The sequence below is a fragment of the Orycteropus afer genome, unplaced genomic scaffold (genome assembly GCF_000298275.1).
Source record: "Orycteropus afer afer isolate SDZICR_OR568_19922 unplaced genomic scaffold, OryAfe1.0 scaffold00236, whole genome shotgun sequence".
In the NCBI taxonomy this organism is placed as follows: domain Eukaryota; kingdom Metazoa; phylum Chordata; class Mammalia; order Tubulidentata; family Orycteropodidae; genus Orycteropus; species Orycteropus afer.
Window position 1 is genome coordinate 1,043,918 of NW_006921823.1, and position 26,891 is coordinate 1,070,808.

The following is a 26,891-nucleotide window of genomic DNA, read 5'->3' on the forward strand; positions in this document are numbered from 1 at the left end:
GTGGCTCTTGCTCAGTAAGTGAAGTCACAGGAGGTGTGGGTGTAGTTGTGTCTTATGCGGATTGTTGTTGTCTCCCACTCAGTTAGACACAAACTACAATTGACTGTCCATCGAAAAACTTTTCAGTCTTGCAGGCTCTGAGTGTCCTTGTGGTTGCACCTGTCGGGAATCTCTGAGCCGCCTGTACTGTCAGGGTCACTCAGTTCGCTGTCAGACCGCAGCTCTGTATGTCTCCTCTTTTTGGTAGTTTCATGCAAATTCTTCTGCTAGTTGGGGTTTAGTCTAGTTCTGTGTTCTTCCCTTCAAGGCTCAGGGGTCCAAGATTATGTTCTATGTCTGTGTTAATTGGTTTTCCTTTTCTTTGTTGAAGAGGGTCTGTGCAATCCTTCTGCCTAGTCCGCCATCTTGTCAGAACTCCTCATTATTGGGTTTTTGATTTTGTTCCACATGTTTCTCCCCACTCTATTCAGAAATTCCAGTTTTGCTCCTTTCCTGAGTGGTTGGATTTGATAGCCGGGCACCATCTAATTCTTCTGGTCTCAAGGGCCATTGTGTCCTAGGGCTGATGGCTTCCAAATGCCCTTTTTTTATTTTTATTTTTTGCCCTCTTCTTTGCTTCTGGTGATAGGAGATCATTAGCTACATCTTAGATGGCTGCTTGAAATCTTTTAAGACCCCAGTCATTATTCACCAATGCAGGATGAGGAACAAGACTTCCATGTATTTTGTTGTGCCAGTTGAGTCTGGTTTCTCCCAGTACTATGGATCTCTCTCCCACAGTGTCTGGATATCTGCCAGGGATTACTCTATGTCTGTCTTCTGTTGTTTCTGTAAGGATTGTAGTTATTTTATATCACTGATATCTGTGCAAGGTTGTTGTTGTTTGTTGTTATGTGCTGTCAAGTAATTCCCAATTCATAGCGACACCTCCTTGGGTTGCCGAGGCAGTATCACTAAGGAAGTAGATTGCCCAACCTTCCTTCTGAGGGGTGGCTGATGGGTTTGAACTGCCAGCCTTTTGGTTAGCAATCAAGTACCTTAGGCACTATGCTGCCCGCTGAATCTAGCATCTGCTGAATCTATCCTTGGTCTAGAGTACATTCCTGTTCACTGACCCCTATCTGAGCCTCTCTGGTGTTTATGTGTTTATCTGTAGGCTGGTGTTTGGTGTTACTGGTAACGCAGATGGTGAACACATTGGTTGGTATTAGCAGTGTCGTCTATCTCCTATGTGCACAATTTAGTGTCCTCCGTTTTCTTAAATGTTATCATGGTGGTCACAGACTCTTTTCATATATCCCTCCTCTTACCCACATCAGCGTGTGGGCCCAACTAGCCTGAAATTAATCCCTCGCTTTCCTTCCCCTCCCCGGTGACCTGCAAAGTGAGTTCCCTTTCCCAAGCAAACCCGTCTTTGCTTTTTCACAGTAATGGGCTCATACAGTATATGTCCTTCTGCGAGTGACTTATTTCACTCAGCATAATGTCCTACAGGTTCATCCACATTGTGAGATGATTTACGTATCCTTCATTGTTCTTTAATGTAGCACAATATTCCATTGTGTGAGTGTACTATAATTTGGTTATCTACTTGTCTGTTGTAGGCATTTAGGTTTTTTCCTTCTCTTTGCTATCGTGAATTGTGCTGCGATGAACATAGGTGTGCATATGTGTACTCTTGTGCTGCCTCTCACTTCTTTAAGATATATTCCTAGTAAGGGGATTGCTGGGTCAAATGGTATTTCTGTTTTCAGTTTTTTAAGGAAATGCCATACCGTTTGCTACAATGGTTGTACAATTTTATGTTCCCACCAGCAGTGCAAAAGAATTCTGATCTCTCTGCATCTCTTCAACATTTTTTATTTTCTGTCCTGTTGAACATCGCTATTATTGCTGGAGTGAATGATATTCATAACATGACATCGCTATTATTGCTGGGGTGAATGATTGTTTTGATTTGCATCTCTCTACGGCACATAACAACAACAACAACGATGACTAATGATTGTGAGAAATTCCTCATGTGTCTCTTGGCCGCCAGCATATTGTCTTTAGTGAGGTGTCTGTTCAAGTCTTTTGTTCATTTTTGAATTGGGTTGTTTGTCTTTTTGGTGTTGAGGTGTTGATGTTTTGTATAGATTTTGGACATAAGTCCTTTATCAGATATGTTATAGCAAATATTTTCTCCCAATTTGTAGGTTCTCTTTTTACCCTTTTGATGAAGTCTTTCAACCTGCATGAGAATTTAATTTTTCAAAGGTCTTAGTCATCTAGCTTCTCTTCTACCTGCTGTGCATTATAGGTTATGCTTGATAGTTTATTTATGCTGTAAATTAGGGCTTGTAGATTTGCCCCTGTTTTATCTTTGATGAATTTTAGAGTTTTGGGTTTTACATTTAAGTCTTTGATCCAGTTTGAGTTTGTTTTTTTGTATGGCATGAGGTATGGGTCTTGTTTCATTTTTCTGCAAGTGGATATCCAGTTTTGCCAGCGCCATTTATTAAAGAGGTTATCTCTTCCCCATTTAATGGATTTTGGACCTTTGTCAGTGATCAGGTGTTCATAGATGGATGGGTCTCTTTCTGGACTTTGAATTCCATTCCATTGGTCTATCTCTCTGTCATTATACTAATACCACACTGTTTTGACTACTGTGGCTATATAGTATTTCTTAAGATGTGAGTGTGAGACCTCACACTTTGTTCATCTTCTTCAGAAGTGCTCTGCTTCTCTGAGGTGGCTTTCCTTTCCATATGAAGTTAGTAATTGGTTTTTCCATGTCCTTAAAAAATGTTGTTGGTATCTGGATTGGCATTGCATTAAATGTGTAGATTGCTTTAGGTAGTATTGACATTTTAAAAATATTCAGTCTACCTATCTATGAACAAGGCAAGTTCTTCCATTTATGTAGAGCCCTTGTTGTCTCTTGTAGTAGTGTTTTATATTGTATAGGTTTATGTTGTATAGGTTTTGTGTGTCTGGTAAAGTTTATTCCTAGATATTTTATCTTTTAATAGCTATTGTAAATGTTATTGTTTCCCTTATTTCTTCATCACAGGTTTCTTTGTTGGTGTAGAGGAATCCAACTGATTTTTGTATATTGACCTTGTATCCTGTCACTTTGCTGAACCTATTAGTTCCAATAGTTTTTTTGTTGGGTCCCTTGGGTTTTCTATGTATAGGATCATATTGTCCGCAAATAGAGATAATTTTAGTTCCTTTTTGCCAATTTGTATGCCTTTTATTTCTCTTTCTTGCCTTATTGCCCTGGCCAGGCCTTTCAATACAGTGTTACATAGGAGTGATGATAGAGGGTATCCCTGTCTGGTTCTCATTTGTAAAGCAATGTCTTGAGTCTTTCTCCATTAATAATGATGTTGGCCATTGGCTTTGCATAACACAAAAGCACACACTGCCGTCAAGTCAGATCCAACTCATCATGACCCCTCCTTGGGTTTCCAAGCGCTGTCACCACGGAAGTAGATGGCCCCATCTTCCTTCCGAGGAGTAGTTGGTAGGTTTGGACTTCCAGCCTTCTGGCTAGCAGTCACATGCCTTAGGCACTGTGCCACCAGAGCTCCCTGGTTTTCCATATATGCCTTTTATTATATTGAGGAACTTCCCTTCTGTCCCTGTTTCTTGAGAGTTCTGAACAGGAACGGGTGTTGGATTTTATCAAATGCCAGATTTGTGCATCTATGTTCATGAGGGATATTGGTCTGTAGTTTTCCTTTTTAATTGTGTCTTTCCCTGGTTTTGGTATTAGTCTTGTGCTTGCTTCATAAAATGAGTTTGGGAGTATTCCATATATTTCTGTGTTCTAGAATAGCTTGAGTAGTGTAGGTGTCAACTCTTCCCTGAATATTTGGTAAAATTCTCCAGTGAAGCCATCAGGGCCAGGACTTTTCTTTGTGGGGAGGGTTTTTTTATGATCTATTCAATTTCTTCTTTTGCTATAATTCTGTTCAAGTATTCTATCTCTGACTGGGATAGTTTAGGTAGGTCTTATGATTCTAGAAAGTTGCCCATCTCTTCTAGGTTCTCAAATCTGTTGGAGTACAGTTTTTCATAATATTCTGTCAGTATCTTTTTTTATTTTAGTTGTTGCTGTTGTGATGACCCCCTTTTCATTTACTATCCTTGTAATTTGCATCTTCTCTTTCTTTTCTTTTGTTAGATTTGCCAATCGTTTGTCGATTTTATTAATCTCTTTGAGGAACCAGCTTTTTGTTTTTTTTCATTTTCTCTATGGTTTTTTTTGTTTCCTTTATTTCTCCTCTGATCTTTATTATTTCCTTACTTATATATACTGTGGGATTCTTTTGTTGTTCTTTTTCTAGTTGTTGGAGTTATTGAATTAGAGTGTTGATTTTGTTTCTTTCTTCTTTTTTGATGTTTGCATTTATTGTTATTAACTGTCCTCTGAGTACTGCTTTTGCTGTGTCCCATAGGTTTTGGTATGATGTATCTTCATTTCTTCTATTACCCAGTAGTTTTTGAGCAGTGACTTGTTCAGCTTCCACATGTTGCATGTTTTTTCCTTGCTCTTCCTATTATTAATTTCTAATTTTATAGCATTGTGGTCTGACGAGATGCTTTGTAGTATTTCAGTATTTTTGAATTTATTGAGACTTATTTTGTGTCCTGACATATGATCTATTCTGGGGAAGGATCCATGTGCACAGGAGAAGAATGCGAATTGTGCTTTTGTTGTGTGGAATGCTCTGTATATGTCTATGAGGTTGAGTTGGTTGATTGTGTTCTTGAGTTTTTCTGTATCTTTGTTGAGCTTTTTTCTAGTTGATCTGTCCCTCCTTGAAAGTGGTGTGTTAAAGTCTCCTATTATTATTGTAGCGTTGTCTGTTGTCCCTTTTAATTCAATTAATATTTCCATCACGTATTTTGGAGCACTTTCATTGGGTGCATAAATACTTATTTTTCATAACATCTTCCTTTGTCAATTGACCTTTTCAGCATCATATAGTGTCCTTCTATGTCTTTTATGTTGTTTTTCACCTTAAAATCTATTTTATCAGAAATTAAAATTGTCACTCCTGCTCTTTTTTGGTTACCATTGACTAGGTATATTTTTTCCACTTCTTAACTCTTAATTTGTTTTTATTTTTGTGTCTAAGATGGGTCTTTTGTAGGCAGAGTATCAATGGGTCTTCTTTTCTTACCCAGTCTGCCACTCTCTTTCTCTTGATTGGTGCATTTAGTCCATTCATGTTGAGTGTAATTAATAATAGGTATGAATTGATTGCTGTCATCCTTTTGTGTTTTTTTTGTCATGTTGTTGGAGTTTCCTTCATCCGTATACTTTGCTGAGTTCAATTTGTTGTCAAGTGCTTCCTCTCTTTTCCTCTTTATTGTTGGTTTTGTGCTGATTAAACCTATATGTTTTCCTTCCTTCTGGATTTGCTTAGAGATATTGCTAATTTTCTCTATGTTACCTTGGAGTGAAGTTTTTTCTCTATGTTTTTGGAACAGTCTGTTCTATGAGAACATTGTCCTGTTTTCCTCTTCATTTGGAAGTTTGTACCTAGAACTTTTGTTCTCTCCACTTGGTTAGTTGCTGTTGTCGTGTGCAGATTGGCTTCCTTATTTTTTAGTGTACAGTGTTTTATGGTCTTATTTTGAGTGTCTATTTCTGATTTGCTTTTAGTGTTGATGTCATGTATCCTGATTTTTTTGATCTCTGTTGTGGATTCTCTATTGGAAGGACTTCCTTAAGCATTTCTTGCAGGGTTGGTCTGGTCTTCACAAAATCCCTTAATTTCTGTTTGTCTTAGAATGCCTTGATTTTGCCCTCATATTTGATGGACAATTTGGCTGTATATAGGATTCTAGGTAGGAAGTTCTTTTCCTTCAGTGTTTTATATATGCCGTCCCATTGCCTTTTTGCCTGCATGGTTTCTGCTGAGTAATTGGAGCTCAGCCTTTTTGATTATTATAAGTAGTATTTCTTTTGTCCTGGGCAGCGCACAAAATTATTTCTTTGTTTTTGGTTTTGGAGAGTTTGATTATTATAAGCCTTGATGTTTTTGTCTTGAGATTTATCCTGTATGGAGTTCTATGAGCTTCTTAGGCAAATATCTTTTCTTCCTTCATGACATGGGGGAAGTTTTCTGTTAGTAGGTCTTCCATAATTTTCTCGGCTGATTTTTTTGTCTCTTCTTGTTTTGGAATTCCAGTGATGTATATGTTGTTTCTTTTCATGTTGTCCCATGTAACTCTTAGGTTCTCTTCATTTCTCTTAAATCTTTGTTCTGATTTTTCTTCATACAGACGGGTGTCCAGGGATTTTTCTTCTAGTTGAGAAATGTGTTCTTCAGTCAATTCTATCCTATTCTTTTGTGCTTCCACTGTATTGTGCAGTTCTGTGATTTTACCATTAATCTTCTGGATTTCTAACTGCTCTTTTTGTATGAGTTCTGATTGTGCCTTAATCTCATTATTTTGTTCTTAAATGGTTTTCCTGAGTTCTTTCAGGGTACTCTCTGTGTTCTTGCTTCTGATTGGGGTTTTGTTAAACTCTTATAGAGCTGTGTAAACATTCCTTCCCAGATAATTCTGTTGCCTCCTCCTCCTCCATGTTTAATGAGACTTTTGTTTGGGATTTTACTTCTAATGTTTTATCCTGTTGTTTTGTCTGATTTGAGGTTGCCTGTTTCCTAGAAATTTTGGAGTTGTGTTTAACTGTTAGTTATGTATTGATTTGTTTTGTCCTGTTTTTATGATTTAATATTTTGAAAAGCTGGTGTATTTAAGTTTTTGGCTGTTAATTCAAGTGTACTAGATTGTTCTGCAGTTTTCTTTGTGATGATAGATTTGCTGTGCGGAATGTGGATGCAGGTCTTTTTTTGTCATAAAGGGAATTTAGGATTGGGCCAGCAGGTGTTTTGGTGGCTGAATATGGATTTTCTATTGGATTAGGCAGGACAGAGGCGGAGGGGAAGGAAAGAGAGAATGAAGAGAAGCTTCAAGGTGCCAGGATCAGTTTCTGGGTCTATGAGCGGGCTGCTAATGATGACATTATACTGTTACTCACAGGCCTGCAGCTCAAGTTCAGCAAAGAGTCCAATTGTTAGGTGGCTGCCAATTTCTGTCAGGTTCAGACAGACTCAAAAACCCCACTTTGCAGATCCTCCATGCCAAAAAGTTGAATTAGGATAACTGTCCCAATCCACAATGGTGGTTTGTCCCAGGTTCTGCCCACTTGTGGCTTTATTCTTCTTACTGCTCCCATGCTTCCATGGTACTGGAGCCAGAGGAATATCATTTCCCTCCCAGCAGTCCCAGGTTTACCGATAAAAGCAAGTGCTGAAGGTAGATCCATGAAGTGGCCACAGGTTCTCTGGTGTGTTGCATTCTCTCCACTGCCCCAGGGAGGTCTCTGATGCCCTTTGTCTCCTGCTGGTTTGCACTCTCCCAGGGAGGTCTTCTGTGACCTTTTCTCGCCTGCTGGTCAGTGCTCTGCAGGCAGGTTTATCTGTTTTTGTTATTTTTTTTTTCCCCCTGGTAATTGCATTTCACCCTTCTTCTTTCTAATCCTATTCCCCTGAGTTTGCATACTCTGACTTAATGAGCTGTTGAGAGCACCAGAATCCCCATTTCAAACTGTTGCACCTAATTTCCAGGCACTAAGCTGCTGGAGGGAACTTGCGTGTGTATTACAGGAGAGATGCCATTTTCCCATATATAAACATTTAAAAATACGTTATTATAGCTGCTAAGCTGCTGGAGGGAACTTGCGTGTGTATTACAGGAGAGATGCCATTTTCCCATATATAAACATTTAAAAATATGTTATTATAGCATGTTGCAATTTTAAAATCTGATTCTGTTACACGAATTTTCAAAAATTGACATGTGAAGGACAATTGGATGACCTCTTAAAAGGATTAACTAATAGTGTGTTCTATGCTGATTTTTTAATTATGCTGATTAATTAATTAATTAATTAATCTATGCTGATTGTGTTAAATTAGTGGGGTTCTAAAAGTGTGGTCCTTGGACCAACAGCAACACCGATACCTGGGGATGTATTAAAATCCAAATTCTCGGGCTCTATCGGACTCACCTAATCAGAAATTTGGGGATGGGCCCAATAAACTATGTTACTACAAGCCCTGTAAGGGACAGCTGCAGTTGGCTTTGGGGCTGTCAACTTCCAGGGTAAGCAGTGTAACAGTTGTCTTGCCTCCAGGTTGCTAAGCTGGTCTTGGGAGATGGAGAAGAAAGGCTCTGACATGCTCCTTCCTGTGGCTGTATACTTCCCACTTCATGTTCTGTTTCTGACTGGTGTCTGTCTTAGATTATTGTCCTGAACCCACTTTCCCTTCCCCTCTGAGAAAAGTGAAAATGGAGTCACCTGTCTAAGAAGAGGTTGGAACCACTGGGTTGGAGTACAGAGTTACCTTATTATTCTTCAGTGTACTAATTTAATATTTTACTTTACAGGGCATTAGTCCAAAGAGTCTGAAACAATCCTCTGAGGATGCAGAAAAGTATTCATGTTTTGCTTTATTTGCAAAATTTGGTAAAGAGGTAATTTTAAAGTAATTTTTAAAATGAACATATTTTGAAAAAGGCCTAGTAATCATAAATAATCTAATTATTTAAAAGCCATTTTATTAAATCCAGGTTGTGTATAAAGTTTAAAAAAATACAAAGGAAGGAAGCTGTTGTGCTTTAAGAGTCCTTTGAATTTTCTTAAAATAACTTATTTGAGTGACAGAAAACCAAAACTCACTGCCATTGAGTCAGATCCGACTCATAGTGATGCCTCCTTGAGTTTCCAAGGCAGTATCACTACAGAAGTAGATTGTCCAACCTTCCTTCCAAAGAGTGGCTGGTGGGTTTGAACCACCAGCCTTCTGTTAGCAGTCAAGTGCCTTAGGCACTATGCCAGTAGAGAGCTCCTTATTTAAGTGATGACAACCTAAAATTAAGGAGATTCTTAAGTTTTTTCATATTATGGGGCATACTTCAACAAATGCACCTATCCTGGGCATCACAACTTCATTCATAGGTTACTGTGGCCATGTCACTTAAAAGCTACTTGCTCATTTTTTCCTATTTGATTTTCAATTGATGCACTCTGTTTAGGTAAACAGTACTGTGTTTTTCACGTTTCTTGGTAGGTGTCAGTTAAAATGAAGCAATACAAAGATGAACTTTTGGCTTCTTGCTTGACCTTCATTCTGTCTCTGCCATGCGACATCATTGAGCTTGATGTGAGAGCCTACGTTCCTGCATTGCAAGTAGGTGCATTGTGTTGAGCAGATGTATTTCTTCATGTAGTACCATGTTTCCTGGAAACACTGAAATATCACAGTCCTGCAATTGCTTTGCCATCAGGCATGCCTGGATCAGGTTTTGCTGCTTATGATTAACTTTGGGATTTGAGCTTACCTTGTAGATTTGTGTGAGATTTCAACTTTCTATGCTTTGAAAATATGCAGTACAGCTCCAGCCATATAGGTAGATGATTGTTGCTACCCTAATCATCATCCTCATATCTCCAGCAGTGTCTAGTGTCCCACTAGTAGGAAGGCATGTTGTTGTTGTTGTGTTGTTAGGTGCCATCAACTTGGCTCTGACTTGTAACGACCCTATTATGTACATCAGAATGAAACCCTGCCCAGTCCTGCACCGGCCTCACAATCCTTGCCATATCTGAGCCCATTGTTGCAGCCACTGTGTCAGTCCATCCTGTTGAGTGTCTCCCCTTTTTTGCTGACCTTCTACGTTACCAAGCATGATATCCTTCTCCAGGGAATGGTGTCTTCTGACAACATGGGTAAAGTAGGAAGGTGTAGTAATTAGAAACCAAAATGAGTGTTATTTTTCTTTAGCGTAGTAATTAGAAACCACAATGATTTTTTTTTTACTTTAAATTTTAAATTCCTGAATTTCATTTTACCTTGATTATATAGATGGCTTTCAAACTGGGCTTGAGCTATACCCCATTGGTGGAAATTGGTCTGAATGCCCTAGAAGAATGGTCACTTAACATCTCCAAATATGTAATTCAGCCATATTACAAAGACATTCTACCCTACCTTGACAGTTATCTGAGAACTTCAGTTTTATCAGGTAAGGATTAGAAGAATTGTGGTATGTGAATCTTAGCGTGGCACTGTGGTAACTATAATTGCACTATTTATATTTTTGCAACTTATGGAATTTGAACCCAACATATTGAAAATATATTTGACTAACATTTTTGTAATTTCCCAAATTCATTTCAATATTGTTGGCATAATAGGAAGTCTAATTGAAGCATTGAAACATTTTTTCATTTTTTTATAATTTATTTTATTTTTTGTTGTTAAGAATGCACACAGCAGAATATTCACCAATTCAGCATTTTCTGTGTGTATGATACAGTGACACTGATTACATTCTTTGAGGTATGCAACCATTCTTAATCTCCTTTTCTGAGTTGTTCCTCTCCCATTAATAGAACTTCATTGCTCCTTAGGTTTTCCACGTAATCTTTCGAGTAGTTGTTGTAGTTTGATGTCATATAGATAGATACTATAAAAGCAGATTGCTCAAGGTAGACATCCCTTACTTTAGTTAAGCTAAGCTATTGTTTAGTTTTAAGAAGACTTAGGGGATATTTTGTTTTAAGATTAAAAGATTATCTTAGGCCAGTTGTTTTGGGTTTTTATCCTGCCTCAGTGGCAAGCTATTTTTCATTTTTTATAGTTTTACTAAGGTTTTTAAGATCTTCAAGGATTACACTTTATCTTATATATCATTGAACTTCTTATAGCTTCTTATATACTACTTCCTTGCAAAAAAATTTGCACCACTTGTTTTGTTTACCTACTGCCGCTCTGACAGGAATAGACCACAAATGGAATGGCTTGAAGAAACAGGAGTTTCTTCTCTTACAGTTTAGTGCCAGGCTCTAGGAGCTGGGTGAAAGCCCCTCAACCTCAGGCTTCAGCTCTGCCTCCTGCTCCTGGCTCACTGAAGCTAGAGGCTTTTTTCATTCAGCTGCTGGCTGCCGAGGCTGACAAGCCCTAGGTTAACAGGTAATAAGGCATAGTTCCAATATTACCAAACCACACAGCAGGCCATTAATTCAATGCCATTAAAAGTCCCAGGGTCAGCGGAGTGTGTCAGGCTGCTGAACAACGACTTGGCTACATGCAGGGTTCAAGCTTGCTATAAGCTAGAGACTATTCCCCAAGGCTTCTCGGTATATATAGGAAGCAGATCACAGCCCTAAGTCAGCTACTCAGTTGCTCACAGTAGATTCCATTATGGAGTTGATAACCAGTCTCACCATGGGGAATACTATATCCAGCTGTCCAGCCACTCAACCAGGCCCAGCCAAGTTGACACATAAACTTAACTAACACACTACCCAAAAATTCAGTGTAATTGTTATAATTTAGTGTTTACTTTTATTTATTTTTTTTTAATAATGCAAGCCAGTTAAGAAGAACTGAAAAAAAATCATCATAGAAAAAATGGGTTTGGGAAAAAAATTCAAAAAAATATCTGGACTGGCAAAAGTTCTAGTAAAGAAAAATACCATTAGAGTGGGGAAGACAGACAGAGTTACTTAAACCAGAGTGAAAAGGGATATTCTTACTTGATGGAAGAAATGAAAGATTCAGTTAGGAGAAAGACACTGAAGCATTTGTAAGAATTTGAATTTTACTCTCATCAAAGTAGAAAAATCTAGTTTTAGTTTATGAAAATTCACCTATTTAAATCATTATTTTATTGTTACAAATTCATTCACTGTGTCTGGTTTTTGTGACACTTTTCATATATATTCAGAGTACAAGAAGAAAGATTCAAAATTCTGCAAAACTTCTGGTAAATAACTATTTTAGAGACAACATATAAAAACTGTTTAATGTATATAGCTTAGTTAGCCTTTTAAAATTCACTTTATGTAAGGAATGATGCTATTTGAGTAATTCACTAAAAATACATGTACTTAACTGAAAAAGATGAGTTTATTTAGTAGTAAATATCTAGAAAATTTTTAGCTTCAATCCTACAAGTAACATAAAAGACACACAAACACAAAAACTGACCAGTACAAATATCAAAAGAGCTGTTCTTCCTTGTATATGCAGAATTCTTAAATAATTGGAGACTGAAAAAAAAAAAAAAAAGACAAGCACCAATGAGCCAGTTCTCTATCATCTCTGACTCATCACAAAGTAGATCTCTTACATCGATCCACAGAAGACCTACAAGGAAGGTATTAAAGCAAATTCTCAGTTATTGCTGCCACTCACGGGGAATTGCTTATTGGGTAAGCAAGTCAACAACCCAAGGCACAGTTTTAGTCAGGGAAAAAACTAGAGAAAGTAAAGTTCTGTTTCCATTTGAGATTCATCTCGTCAAACCATGGAAAAGCGTCTGGGCTTAAACCAGCAGTAAAGTGTCCTCCAGCAACACAGTTCATCTAAATCTGGCACCAGATTCAGTAGACATCCCAAAAACTATTGAAGAATAGCTTTATAGCTCTACTGCAGGCATTAAATGAACATATGCCAAAGATTTTATTGAACTCAATAATTGATAAGGAAAATAGTGAGATTTTATAACTGATTCCCATAACCTGAAAGAATTATAAGAAAACATTAACAACATCCAAATCTGGAGGAGACACAGAATTACTGACCTATAATTTTACAAAACCTCAAAATCATACAAGTCAAGCAAAATCTGAAGAACTTCCAGAGTAAAATTAAGTACTTAGGTGACTTGATAGCTAAATACAGTATGTGGATTTGAACTAGATCCTTTGGCTATAAGACATTGCCTACTCCTCACTTATTGACTATCTTCTTATCTGACAGTTGACATTTGCAATAATAAAAAAATCCACTATCTGACTATTTTGTGCATTGATGAGGTGATGGACATGGTAACAAGAGCTCTGGTGGCACATTACCTAAGGCATTTGACTGTTAACCAGAATGCTGGCTGTTCAAACCCACCAGCCACTCCTTGGAAGGAAGGTTGGACAATATATTTCCATAGTGATACTACCTTGGCAATCCAAGGAGGGGTCTCTATGAGTCGGATCCGACTCCACGGCAGTGAGTTTGGTTTGGGAGCTCTGGTGGCATAGTACCTAAGGCATTTGACTGCTAACCAAAAGACTGACGGTTCAAACCCACCAGCCACTCCTCGGAAGGAAGATTAAGCAATCTACTTCCATAGTGATAACGCCTCGGAAACCGAAGGAGTGGTCAGTATGATTTGGATCTGACTCCATGGCACTGGTTGTTGCTATGGAGTGTCCCTTCCCTTGAGAGTGGTCTCCAGGCAGCCTCTTGGAAGCTTGACCACACTGTCTTGCACCCTCTGCTCCCTCATAGCCTGTCTCCATGACCACTACCTCTGAGTAGTTGCACAGGCACCACGAAGCCAGCAGGTGCATGTTCTGAGTTCCCAGGTCCAGTGTGCCTGGAGGCCATTCATCTCAAAAGAGAAGAAACAGAGGAAAGAAAGAAGCATTGGAGAGGGTATTTGGAAGAAATGCATGTGAGTTTCATGACATTTCTAAGTGAGCTGAAGTGGGCTTGAAGTCTCTGCATTGGTAGAGCTGAGCTGCAGCCAGGATCCCAGTGCCCTGGCCCTCACAAGAAACCCTGACTGAATAGGCCTGAGGGCAGAGTAGGCTCTGGAATCATGAACAAAGGGCTTGCAGGAGTAGGAGGGAAGGCTCTGGGAGGGAAGCTCTGACCCAGTACAGGAGGAAGTTAAAGTGGCTAACCTGTGGGCCCTCCAGTCACACACAGCTCAGCTTTATCTCTTCCAAGCCTCCATCTCTACAGAGGAATAATCCATATATGAACTTGTCACAGTGATGAACACTTCTGTACATCTTATCTGTTTCTATATCTATGATCATATTTTCTTGGGAAAAAAATTACAGAAATGGATTCTCTGAAAACACAAAAAAATCCCTCCGTTTTCACATAAATCCACTTTTTGCACAGGGACCTTGTCTTTGGAATGTAACTATGTTGTTAAGTGAGGGGTGAATGTAGTAGCACCAATGCTAAAACCTGAATGAGTGTGACTATTAGTGGTTGATGATTGTGAGGCAGAAAAATATCCTAGTTGAAGAAAAGACACACTAAAGTATTCAGGAGTGGGGAGCATCAAGTTGACAACTTACTCTCAGATTGTCCAGGCAAAAAGTTTTGCATTGTACTTCCAAGTTTTCTATGAGTTGAAGATTACTTCAAAATAAAACACAAATAGTATATGAGAGGGATACTTTAAGACTAAATATTCTGTTCCTCATCAGATTTTCTTCATAATAGTTTTAGCATCCATTGATAATTCTTCCTGAATCACTTATTACTGTGTTAATTTCAGAATGGTACTTTTCTAACTCCATCATTCCTTTTATGTGTTTGAATTCTCTTATAGGAAATAACTTTCACTTATCCCCTGCTTATTTATTTATATTAATATGAACTCATGATTCTTATTTTTTTAGTGGTTCTAATCTTTTACCATCCTTATTTACATTGATGGTCAAATTGTCCTAGATTTGGCTTCTGTACAAAGTGTGAGAGTCCCTACCAGCTGGCCCCTTGTCAGGCCCCATTATTCTCTGAGAGCTCCTTTCCATCCAGGCTCTTCTTTTCAGTGCACATCTGCCCAGGCCATAGAATTGGTCATTTCTGCATGGAGCTATGTTCCTTTTAGTAGACATGGGTATTTAAAATCAAAAGACAACCACTGTTTTTATTTGTTATTGTAGAAAATATGTTTAAATTATAATTAAAACTGGAGTTTGTTTTCTTTATTTGGCAATAGTGTTATCCTTTGTATATATCGAATAAATGAATGAATGATATTTAAAATTGATATTTGTTTACTGTTCATTAGATGAGTCCAAGAATAATTGGGAAGTATCTGCCCTTGCTCAGGCTTCCCAGAAGGGGTTTCATAAAGTTGTGTTGAAACATCTGAAGAGGACAAAGAACACGGCAGCAGTAAGAAATCCTTTGTATTTTCTTTACCTAAAATAATACAGAGATCAGCTTCTAACAGTTATGAAAAGTTAAAAATCTCTGCTTAAAATTTTAGTTATTTTTGCATACAAGTTAGAGTACATTATAAAAATGATTTTAATATAATATTAGCAATAAGGAGGTTAACAGTAGTATTTGGTTTAGTGTCTTAATTTTCGTTTCTTGTTTGCCTATTGCCCCAAATATATTTAGTGGATCAGAAAAGGTAATAAAGTTTGTATTTAGTAAGCCAGTCAGAATACAAATATTGTGGATATGAAAGATTGATTAGTTTACTAATTTGATCTTACGGACAACACTTTGTCATGTTCTATTCCTGCCAGTTAATTGTTATTATTATTACTTTTTTGTTGATTTAAAAAAAAAAAAACAACTTAGTTTTTCATTGTTGAGAATGGGCACAGCAGAACATACACCAATTCAACAGTATCTACAGGTACAATTCAGTGACATTGATTACATTCTTTAAGTTGTGCAACCATTCTCACACTTCTGAGTTTTTCTTCCCCCATTAACATAAAGTCCCTGCTCCCTAAGGTTTTTATCTAGGCTTTTGTGTTTCTTTTGTCAATTTGATTCCTTATAGACAGATCTTAAAAGAGCATAATGCTCAAGGAAGACATTCTTTACTAGTTAAGATAACTTTTTTTGGGGGGGTGGTGGTCAGGGGTTGTTTTTGTTTTAAGGTTTAAAGATTATCTTAGGTCTTATTTACCAAGGTTCAGCCAGCTTCCAGGGCTTCAAAAAGTCTGCAGTCCATGAGAATTTAAAAATCTGATCTGTATTTTTCCCCTTTTGATTGTGATTTTTCTGCAGAATCTTTGATAAAAATGTTCAGTAACCAGGCATCATCTAGTTTTGGACTCATGGAGAATTGTTCATGGAGGCAATTAGCTTCCCATTCCATTTTCTCCTAATTGTGACACTCCTCCTTCCTCTGTTGTTTCAAGCACTTAGAGACCAGTTCTTGTGCCTTTGAAGGTCACTTATAAGCATTTAAGACCCCAGGCACTATGTTAATTATTCCAATTAACTGATATGACCTCCAAACCTAGGCAACAAATTTCATGAGGTGGAATTGTTTGGTAATACTTAAGCAGCCTCAACAGCTTCTGTTTGTTGTTATTATAAATATACCTGTCCTACAACTTTGTCAATTCAGCTTTTTGCTGGTGTACAACTTATTTACAGCAATGAAATTAATTGGCTGTGTATCTGTACCTTCAATCATTGTGATTTTTCCATCACCAGAAATAAAGACTCAGAACTCCATTAGCAATAACTCGACTTTCTTCCTTCCTCCTACTTCAGATAACCACTAACTTTTGGTCTCTATACATTTACCTTATATTGTCTTTTTATAAGTGAGGTCATATAATATTTGTCCTTTTGTGACTGATTGACTTTACTAAGCATAATGTCTTCAAGCTACATCCATATTGTAGCATATATCAAGACCTCGTTTCTTCTGCTGGCTAAGTATTTATGTACACATTTTATTTATCCATTCATCATTGATGGGCATTTAGATTGTTTTTCACCTTTTTGGCTATTGTGAATAGTATGACAATGAACATGGGTGTACAAGTCTCTGTTTGCGTCTCTGCTTTCAAGTGTTTGAGTATATACTTAGGAGTGGAATATGGTAGTTCTTGGAGGAGTCAGCCTCAGGCATCCAGGTGAGGAGAGGGAACCCAGGCCATGCCCCACAAGTAGCGAGGTAGGAAGGCCGGGAGAGGAGAGAAAAGGCAGAGGGGACTGGGACAGATTGAAGAGTCAGCCGCAGGCACCCACGTGAGGAGAGGGAACCCAGGCCATGCCGCACAAACAGCAAGGCCGGAAGGCAGAGAGAGGACAGAAAAGGTAAAGGGGACCAGAAGAGATTGAGGAGTCAGCTTCAGACACTGAGGTGAGGAGAGGGAACCAAGGCCATGCTCGACAAACAGTGAGGCCAGAAGGCAGGGAGAGGACAGAAAAGGCAAAGGGGATGGGAAGAGATCAAGGAGTCGGCCACAGGGATCCAGGTGAGGAGAGGGAACCCAGGCCATGCCCCACAAGCAGTGAGGCGGGAAGGCAGGGAGAGGACAGAAAAGTCAAAAGGGGACCGGAAAAGATTGAGGAGTCAGCTACAGGCACCCAGGTAAGGAGAGGGAACCCAGGCCACGCCCCACAAGCCGAGAGGGCAGAAAGGCAAGGAAAGGACAGAAAAGTCAAAGGGGACCAGAAGAGATCAAGGAGTCAGCCTCAGGAACCCAGGTGAGGAGAGGCAACCCAGGCCACATCCCACAAGCAGCGAGGCAGGAAGGCAGGGGAACTGGAACAGATCAAAGATTCAGACACAGGGACCCAAGTGAGGAGAGGGAACCCAGCCCATGCCCCACAAGCAGTGATGCAGGAAGGCAAGGAGTGGACAAAAAAGGCAAAGGAGACTGGAACAGATTGAGGAGTCAGTAGCAGGGACCCAGGTGAGAGGAGGGAATCCAGCCCACACACCACAAGCAGTGAAACAGGAAGGCAGGAAGAGGACAGAAAAGACAACAGGCACTGGAATAGATTGAGGATTCAGCTGCAGGGACCCAGGTGAGGAGAGGGAACCCAGGCCATGCTGCACAAGCAGCGAGGCAGGAATGTAGGGAGAGGACAGAAAAGGCAAAGGGGACTGGAAGATAATGAGGAGTCAGATGCAGGTACCCAGCAAAGACAAAGACAAAGGGGACTGGAACAGATTGAGGAGTCAGCTGCAGGGATCCAGATAAGGGTGTGGTTTCCAACAGCTAAGGGAGACAAACTTGTCTGTCGGTTTGTCCTACTTTGGTGATGTGTTACTGTGAGTCTTGAGGCTGTGCCACCGTTGTTTCAAACCCAGTGGGGTGCACTTGGTGCACAGGTATCAGCTCGGCTTGCAGACTGAGACAGACTAGGAAGAAGGAGGAGGCCATCCACTTCTTAAATAATTGGCCAGGGAAAACCTTATGAATAGAAGAGAAACACTGTCTGATACGTTACTGTGCAACTTTATGAATAGCCTGGAAACTTTGTCCACTTCAGAGGAGGAAGATGAGTCACTTAGCTTAGAAAGCTCTCAAAGTAGGACTGGACAAGAGCTGCGTTATCAGAGTAAAATCAGCCTTACTCATATGGATAACGTAAAGCTTTTGAGACTTCCATTTGCTGACATGGCACCACTCAAATGGAGGAGAAACAGCGGCAAACATCCATTAATAATTGGAACATGGAGTATACGAAGTATGAATCTTGGAAAATTGGAAGTTGTCAAAAATGAAATGGAACACATAAAATTGATATCCTAGGCATTAGTGAGTTTAAATGGACTGGTTTTGGCCGTTTTGAATCAGACAAACATATGATCTACTATGCAGGGAACGACAGTTTAAAGAGGAATGGCGTGGCATTCATTATCACAAAGGATATTTCAAGATCTGTCCTCAAGTACAATGCTGTCAGTGATAGGATAATATCCATCCACTTACATGGAAGACCTGTTAATATGACTATTATTCAAATTTAGGCACCAACCACCAAAGTCAAATATGAGGAAATTGAAGATTTTTATTAACCTCTACAGTCTGAAATTGACCAAACATGCAATCAGGATGTGTTAATTATCACTGGTGACTGGAATGCAAAAGTTGGAAACAAAGAACAATCACCGGTAGCTGGAAAATTTGGCCTTGGTGACAGAAATAATGCTGGAACTCACATGGTAAAATTTTGCAAGACCAACAACTTATTCATTGCAAACACCTACTTTCAACAACACAAACGGTGGCTGTACACGTGGACTTCACCAGATGGAACACACAGGAATCAGATTGACTACATCTGTGGCAAGAAGTGATGGAAAAGCTCAATATCTTCAGCCAAAACCAGGCCAGGAGCTGATTGTGGAACAGAGCATGAACGGCTCATATGCAACTTCAACTTAAAGACAATTAAAACAAGTCCACGAGAGCCAAAATATGATTTAAATATATCCCTCAATTTAGAGACCATCTAAAGAATAGATTTGATGCATTGAACACCAATGACCAAAAACTAGAATTGTGGGATGACATCAAGATCATCATCCAGAAGAAAGCAAGAGGTCACTAAAAAGAGAACAAAAAAAAGAGAAGAACAAAATGGATGACAGAAGAGACTCTGAAACTTGCCCTTGAATGTACAGTAGCTAAAGCAAATGGAAGAAATGACAGCATAAAAGAATTGAACCGAAGATTTCAAAGAGCAGCTCGAGAAGACAAAGCCAATTACTATAATGACATGTGCAAAGACCTGGAGTTAGAAAACCAAAAGGGAAGAACATGCTCGGCATTTCTCAAGCTGAAAGAATTGAGGAAAAAAATAAAGCCTCAAGTTGCAATATTGAAAGATTCTAAGGGCAAAATATTGAATGATGCAGGGAATATCAAGAGAGGATGGAAAAAATACACAGAGTCACTAGCAAAAACAACTGGTCGATCTTCATCCATTTCAGGAAGTGACATATGATCTAGAACCAATGGTACTGAAGGAGGAAGTCGAAGCTGCAGTAAAGGAATTGGTGAAGAACAGGGTTCCAGGAATTGACAGAATACCCACTGAGATATTTCAAAAAATGGGTGCTGTACTGGAGGCAGTCACTCAGTTATGCCAAGAGATTTGGAAGACAGCTACCTGGCCAACTGACTGGAAGAGATCCATATTTGTGCCCATTCCAAAGAAAGGTGACCCTACAGAATGTGGAAATAATTGAACAATATCATTACCATCTCATGCAAGCAAGATCTCACTGAAAATAATTAAAAAATGGTTGCAGCAGTATATTGATAGGGAACTTGCAAAGGTTCAAGCTGGATTCAGAAGAAGATGAGGAACAAGGGATATCATAGCTGCTGTTAGATGGAGCTTGGCTCAAGGCAAAGAATACCAGAAAGATGTTTACTTGTGCTTTATTGACTATGCAAAGGCATTTGATTGTGTGGATCATGACAAATTATGGATAACATTGAAAAGAATGGGAATTCCCGAACACTTGATTGTACTCATGAGGACCTGTACCTTGACCAGCAGGCTGTCGTTCGAACGGAAGAAGGGGACACTGCATGGTTTAAAATCAGGAGGGGAGTGTGTCAGGGTTGTATCCTTTCCCCATACTTACTCCATCTATATGCTGAGCAAATAATCTGAGAAGCTGGACTATATGAAGAAAAATGTGGTGTCAGGATTGGAGGAAGAATCATTAACAACCTGAGATACGCTAATGATACAACTTTGCTTGCTGAAAGTGAGGATGACTTAAGGCCCTTACTGATGAAGATTGAGGAACACAGTCTGCAGTATGGCTTATATCTCAATAAAAAGAAGACAAAAATCCTCACAACTGGACCAATAAGCAACATCATGATAAATGGAGATAAGATTGAGGTTATCAAAGAATTCATATTGTTTGGTTTTACAATCGATTCCAATGGAAGCAGCAGTCAGGAAATTAGAAGATGTGTAGCACTGGGCAGGTCGGCTGTGAAGGAACTCTTTCAAGTGCTGAGGAGCAAGTATGTCTCCTTGAGGACTAAGGTGTGCCTAACACAAGCCATGATATTTCCATTTGCCTCATATGCATTTGAGAGGTGGACGATGAATAAGGAAGACCGAAGAAGAGTTGATGCTTTTGAGTTGTGGTGCTGGTGAAGAATGCGGTATAATGGACTGCTAAAAGAACTAACAGATCTGTCCTGGAGGAAGTGTGGCCGAGATGCTCCTTGGAAGCGAGGATGGCCAGACTTCGTCTCACCTACTTTGGTCATGTCGTCAGAGGGGACCATTCCCTGGAGAAAGTATGTCATGCTTGGTAAGGTGAAGAGTCGATGAAATAGGGGAAGGCCTTCGTCAAGATGGATTGACATGGTGGCTGCGAAAATGGGCTCAAGTATAGCAAGGGTCATGGAGCTGGCGCAGGATCGGGCGGTGTTTCATTATGCTGTGCATGGGGTCGCTGTGAGTCGGAAACAACTCGACAGCACCTAACAACAATGTGGTAGTTCTTTTTTTAGTTTGTTCTGCAGAATAACCCTACTATTTTCCACAGTGGTTGTACTGTTTTGCATTCCAATGCAAACTGGGCATGGTTAAGGATTCCAGTTAACCTCACATTCTCACCAACATTTTTTTTTTCTTCTTTTTTTTTAATCTTACTCATCCTATTGTTGTTGTTGTTGTTATGTTCCATCAAGTTGGACCCGACTCATAGTGACCCCTCTGTGGGTTTCCAAGGTGGTATCACTATGGAAGTAGGTTTTCCAATCTTCCTTCTGAGGAGTGGCTGGTGGGTTTGAACCACCAGCATTCTGTTTAGCAGTCAAGTGCCTTAGGCACTATGCTACCAGAGCTCCCAATGAAATGGTTTCTGATTGTGGTTTTGATTTCCATCTCTCTGATGGCGAATAACATTGAGCATCTTTTCATGTTTTTGGTGGCCATTTGAATATTCTCTTTGATGAAATGTCTGTTCAAGTCCTTTGCTCATTTTAAGATTTGGTCTCTGTCTTTTTGGTGTTGTCCAAGTTTGGTATATATTTTGGTTAGTAGATTTTTCTTTAATATATGGCTTTTGAAGATAACTTTCAGTCGCTTATTTTTTTACTTTTTTTTTTTTTTTTTTAAAGCCTTTTAATGAACAGAAGTTTTCAATTTTTTTGAGGTCACGTTTTTCTGTATTGTTTTATGCTGCTTGTGTTCTTGTCATTATATTAATTTATTGTTAAAAGCTATGCCTGAGAATGTTGCCCTTACATTTTCTTCTAATAATTTTATAGTTTTAGTTTAGATCCTTAATTTATTTTTATGTGTGGTATGACAATAGGTCTAGTTTCATTTTTCTGCATGTAAAAATCCAGTTTTCCAAACATCATTTATTAAAGACACTCTTCTTTCCCATTGAGTGGATTTCGTCTGGTGATATTTTCTTGAGATCAGTTTTTTTGCTATATGCCATATGACTTGAATGATTAAAAAGAGAAGGTTGTAGCAATATAAGGAAAATATGTCTTTTATATATGAAGTAGAAATTAAAATTTGAAAAACTTGTAATGTCTGGAACTGAGCATGCAAACCCTGTGGGAAATTCTTTGTACTTTGTTCTTTTTGACAGCTTTTGATTGAGAGACTTAGATGGAACTACAAGTAGATGTTTAAAATTTTGTATAATTTTATTATATATACCCAAAGGAGGGTAAAATTACTGGAGCATATCTTTGTTTAGTTTTGCAAATAAAACTTTCCCGATACATGACCTCTATTTCCTGGGACAATTGTTCTGAAAATGTCGACTCCTGGAGTTGGAAGACCAAAGCTGTTCTTATTCTGTTTACTTTGCACTGGTGATCTAATGATAGGTTACTTTGTAGGCTCCTTAGCATCAGATTAATTTTGACCCTTGTCTCTATATGTCTTTTTACTATTTAGTCTGATTAAGCAGGTAGTATGCCCAAAGCAGTTCTGCTGTATACTAAAGAATGACAATTGTCTTGAGGAAAGGCTGTTGTGTGATGATTTATGAGCTAAAGTACCCACTTTTTTCATGGTACCATTTTTTATTTGCAAGAACAAGTAACAGACAAAGTCTGGTTATTCAGATTTGGAAAATTGCAGATGCTTTCTCTAAGATGAACAGATACTGAGCCTGTCACTTTGAGGAAAACATCTGGCAGATTTTGTTACTGATGATAAAAATTCACTATTTTAAGGGAAAATTGAAAATTTCCAAAACTTGTAAACACTGTCATGAGCTTCACAGCATCTCATTCTTAAAGATTTTTCTGATGAGATAACAAATGTGATTTTTAGATATGTAAATAATGAATTTTAGGAGCTCTGGTGGCATAGTGCCTAAAGCATTTGACTGCTAACCAGAAGGCTGGTGGTTCAAACTCACCAGCTACTCCTTGGAAGAAAGTTTGGGCAATCTATTTCTGTAGTGATACTGTCTCGGAAGTCCAAGGAGAGGTCACTATCAGTTGGATCTGACTTGACAGCAGTGTGTTTGGTTTGGTTGGTTTGGTGGCATAGTGTCTAAGACTTGTGACTGCTGACCAGAAGGCTGGCGGTTTGATCTTACCATCCACTCCTCAGGAGGAAGATTGGGCAATCTACTTCCATAGTGATATAACCTTGGAAACCCAAGGAGGGGTTGCTATGAGTCGGATCTGACTTCACTTCAGTGAATTTTTTTTTTTTTTAATGAATTTTGTCAGTGTTTGGAAAATTTATGTAACCCAGTGAACTAGTGTTTTTAGATGACCTATACACAAGGTTACCACATCTTGCATGGGTAAGAAATCCATTCAAAGTGCAAGACAGACCAATGAATTTTAATGTAATAGAATGTATAAAATTCATTGCCATGGGTTCATATTCCAGAATATAAATTACCTGTAAGAAACTATCAATTATTTGTAGTATCAAGGAAGAATAACCATATATTTCTACGAATATCACTAATACACCTCTCTCTTTTCTGCACATTTCTGTGTGAGACTTGGGCAACATATCACAGTGGTTATCTTCTAGTGAGCTGACCAGTGGAGAAATTTGCACAGCTCTGAAATAGTGCTCCTGTCCTGAGTTTTCTTTGTTTAATTTGGTAAACACTATATTATCTAAAAATATGTCATTTGTTAACATGCAGTTGGTTAAGCACTTTTAAGTAAAATAACGATTTTAATAATTTCTGATTTTTTTTTTTTTTTTTTTTTTTAAGTAAAATAACGATTTTAATAATTTCTGATTTTTTTTTTTTTTTTTGTAAACAAAGATCGATAAATACAACCCTTCTTAACAAGCTGTTTCAGGGCCTAAAATATTTTTAAGTGTGTAAAGGACTCCTGCCAAAATGCTTGTGAACTGGGGGCCTAGGAAATATACATCTAAGTGCAAAATTGGATGTGATTTCTTTCATAGATTTGGAATAAGATTAACAACACTACTATGTAGGAGACGTTCATATCAGGAGACATTCACAATAGAACGGGTGGCAAAATAGGCTTTTTTTCCCCTCTCATAATTTTCTTTAATTTTAACCCAGTTGTGTTATATGTATGCAATTGTTCACATTTTCAGAATGAAGCACTGTCCTTAGAAGCAATAAGAGTTAAAGTAGTAAAAATGCTTGGATCTCTAGGAGGACAAATAAACAGAAATCTTGTAACAGGTAACTTTTTTTAAAAATAAATTTATTTCTGTAGATATATTTGGGGGAGTACCTGAATGGTGCAGATAGGTAAGCACTTAACTACTAACTGAAAAATTTGGGGTTTGAATCTACCTCAAGGCACCTTGGAGGATAGGCCTAACAGTCTGCTTCTCAAAGGCCACAGCCTTGCAAACCCTATGGAACAGTTCTGCTGTGCAACACATGTCATTACCATGGGTAGAAATTGACTTGAGAGCCACAAATAGCCACAACAACAATAGATACATTTGTATTTTAATTTGAACATTAATATTTATATAGATCATGGTATATTTTGGTATTTACTCCTAAATATGATTTACATATTTTCAAACGAGATAGTAAAGAATAACAATTTGTCTAATGGAAATGCTTTGACTATACCCATATGGTCCACATAATTTAGTACATCAGTAGAGAAAATGTTCCAGCTTGATTCTGTTAAGCTCCTTTTCCTTATTAAACTGTGACTCTTCTATACTAAGCATTGTTATCAGGGAAATTGAAAGTTAATCTACATTTTAAAACTTAATATTCTTAATTTGGGTATTTTTAGATGATTATTTTGATGAGAATTAATGTTTTTGATTAGTAAACATTCACCTGTATTTTCACTTTTGAAATTTGTTATTAAACTTGCTAGTGATTTTTGGTTATTTAGGGACTTAGAGCATTATTGGCAAATCTTTTAAAGAGGAAATTTATAATAAAATTATATTAATTTATCATTTTTTCCACAAAATACTTTAACTCTCAATTAAATTGGAAATTAAACATTCTAGGCTGTTAGATTTGCTTAAAGATAGTTTTACTTTAAATTCAGGAATAATATGTTAATCATTTCTAATGTAATTAACATGTCTGAAGCCAAAGGGAAGCAAAGAAGAAACATGAATAAAGCACTTAATAAGAGACTCTGGTTTAACTAGTAAAATACAGAGCAACTGGTCTTAGAAAGATTTTCAATGGAAAAATACTATTATTCAACTTTTTTTTTTTTTTTGACAGCTTCATCTTCAGATGAAATGATGAAGAGATATGTAGCGTGGGACATAGAAAAGAGGCTTCGTTTTGCCATGCCTTTTGTGGAAATGAAGCCCATCATTTATCTGGATGTCTTCTTGCCCCGGGTCACAGAATTAGCTCTGTTAGCTAGTGACAGACAGACTAAAGTACCTTTATTTTTCATTTCACTCACTACTTAGGGTTTATTATTTTTAAAATGTACTTGTTAGGAGATAGATAATCTATTTTAGTCATTCTAATATCATTAATTTTATATTTTCTATAACATATTAGAAAATTACTTTATTATTCACTTTCAGAGTTAGATGCCATTGGCAAATGAAAGTTAAACGTAAATAATCTTAATAGATGTAAGACAAAACTCCAATATGCCAAAACCTCTTTTTAATAGAAAATGGCATTTAAAAGGAAAAAAGGCATTTTTAAAAGTGATTTTTGGTCTGTGCTGATTTATCCCCTTAATGTGAGAGGTTAAAAATAAGATAATCTCAACTTTTTATATTAATGTGTAAATTTCCAGAGTGCTTGATGTTTTTTAAAATGTGTTATTCCAAATGTCTAAAGCTTTTAAATATCAATTCTTTAGTATTAAAAAAAAGACATTAATTGTATACAGCAAGAAGTTCTATTTTCATTTAATGTATATTAAATGCTAGTTATCGGCTTTAAAATTTTGCTTTTTAAACTTTCAAAGGGCAAAGTTGAGTAACATTTCAAAATGTGAAAGCTTGAACTCTGTTGAACTCATGATTTCTTCCAGGTTACAGCATGTGAACTTTTACATAGTATGGTTATGTTTATGTTGGGAAAGGCCACTCAGATACCTAACGGTGACTGTGGCTCCCCACCCATGTATCAGCTCTATAAGCGGACTTTCCCTGTGCTGCTCCGACTTGCATGTGATGTAGATCAGGTGAGATTGTAAATCTGCAAAAGGTCAGTAAGTCCAGTAGAGTAAGAATAGTAAGTCCAATCGAATTTAGTTATCAAACTTTGCCTCATATGAGAGTTACCTGGGGGGATGGGGAGGTCTTTAACAGAAAGTACCAAAGCCTACTCTGTCTCTAGCATTTAATTGGGTGCTTGGCATGTGGAAGGCTTCCAGAAGTACTTATTAGCCAGCACAATTTATTATTCAGGACAATTTAGTCAATAGTGTTAGATACACAGGAAAAAAAATTATTATTTATAAATGTAATTTTTCTTTTAATATGGAAAGCCCAAGAATTAGTAAGAATTAATAAAGGTGGAAGCTGATGAATGGCAAAATAGAAATAAAATCCTGCATTCTCATATATGGGCAGTCCTTTGATAACGAATGAGTTCCACTTCTAAGTCTGTCTTTAAGTTGAATTTCTATGTAAATCGGAAAAGTTAGGTGTGTTTTGTATCTAATATCAATTAGTCAAGTGTTTGTCTTAAAATATAATATATAGTATAACTTTCTATGCATAAAAACATTGAAAGAACAATTAGATAGACTAAATCATCTTTAACAATGCAGTAATAATAATAATGTTTTGATGCATATCAAAAAGTAGCACCCATTTTTTATTGTGAACCATTGTACATACCTCAGATTTTTTTTTTTTTTT

The 26,891-nt window shown here is 37.8% G+C and overlaps 1 protein-coding gene across 1 annotated transcript in view; it reads left to right on the plus strand.

Annotated features, from left to right (window-relative positions):
* PRKDC (protein kinase, DNA-activated, catalytic subunit) overlaps positions 1 to 26,891 on the plus strand; it is a 550,241-nt gene that overhangs the window by 130,442 nt on the left and 392,908 nt on the right. The window contains exons 19-25 of the mRNA XM_007949066.1: positions 8,464 to 8,550; positions 9,147 to 9,266; positions 9,942 to 10,101; positions 14,899 to 15,005; positions 24,159 to 24,249; positions 25,279 to 25,442; positions 26,057 to 26,209. Of these exons, the coding sequence (XP_007947257.1) occupies positions 8,464 to 8,550; positions 9,147 to 9,266; positions 9,942 to 10,101; positions 14,899 to 15,005; positions 24,159 to 24,249; positions 25,279 to 25,442; positions 26,057 to 26,209 (882 nt within the window). The remainder of the gene's footprint in view (positions 1 to 8,463; positions 8,551 to 9,146; positions 9,267 to 9,941; positions 10,102 to 14,898; positions 15,006 to 24,158; positions 24,250 to 25,278; positions 25,443 to 26,056; positions 26,210 to 26,891) is intronic.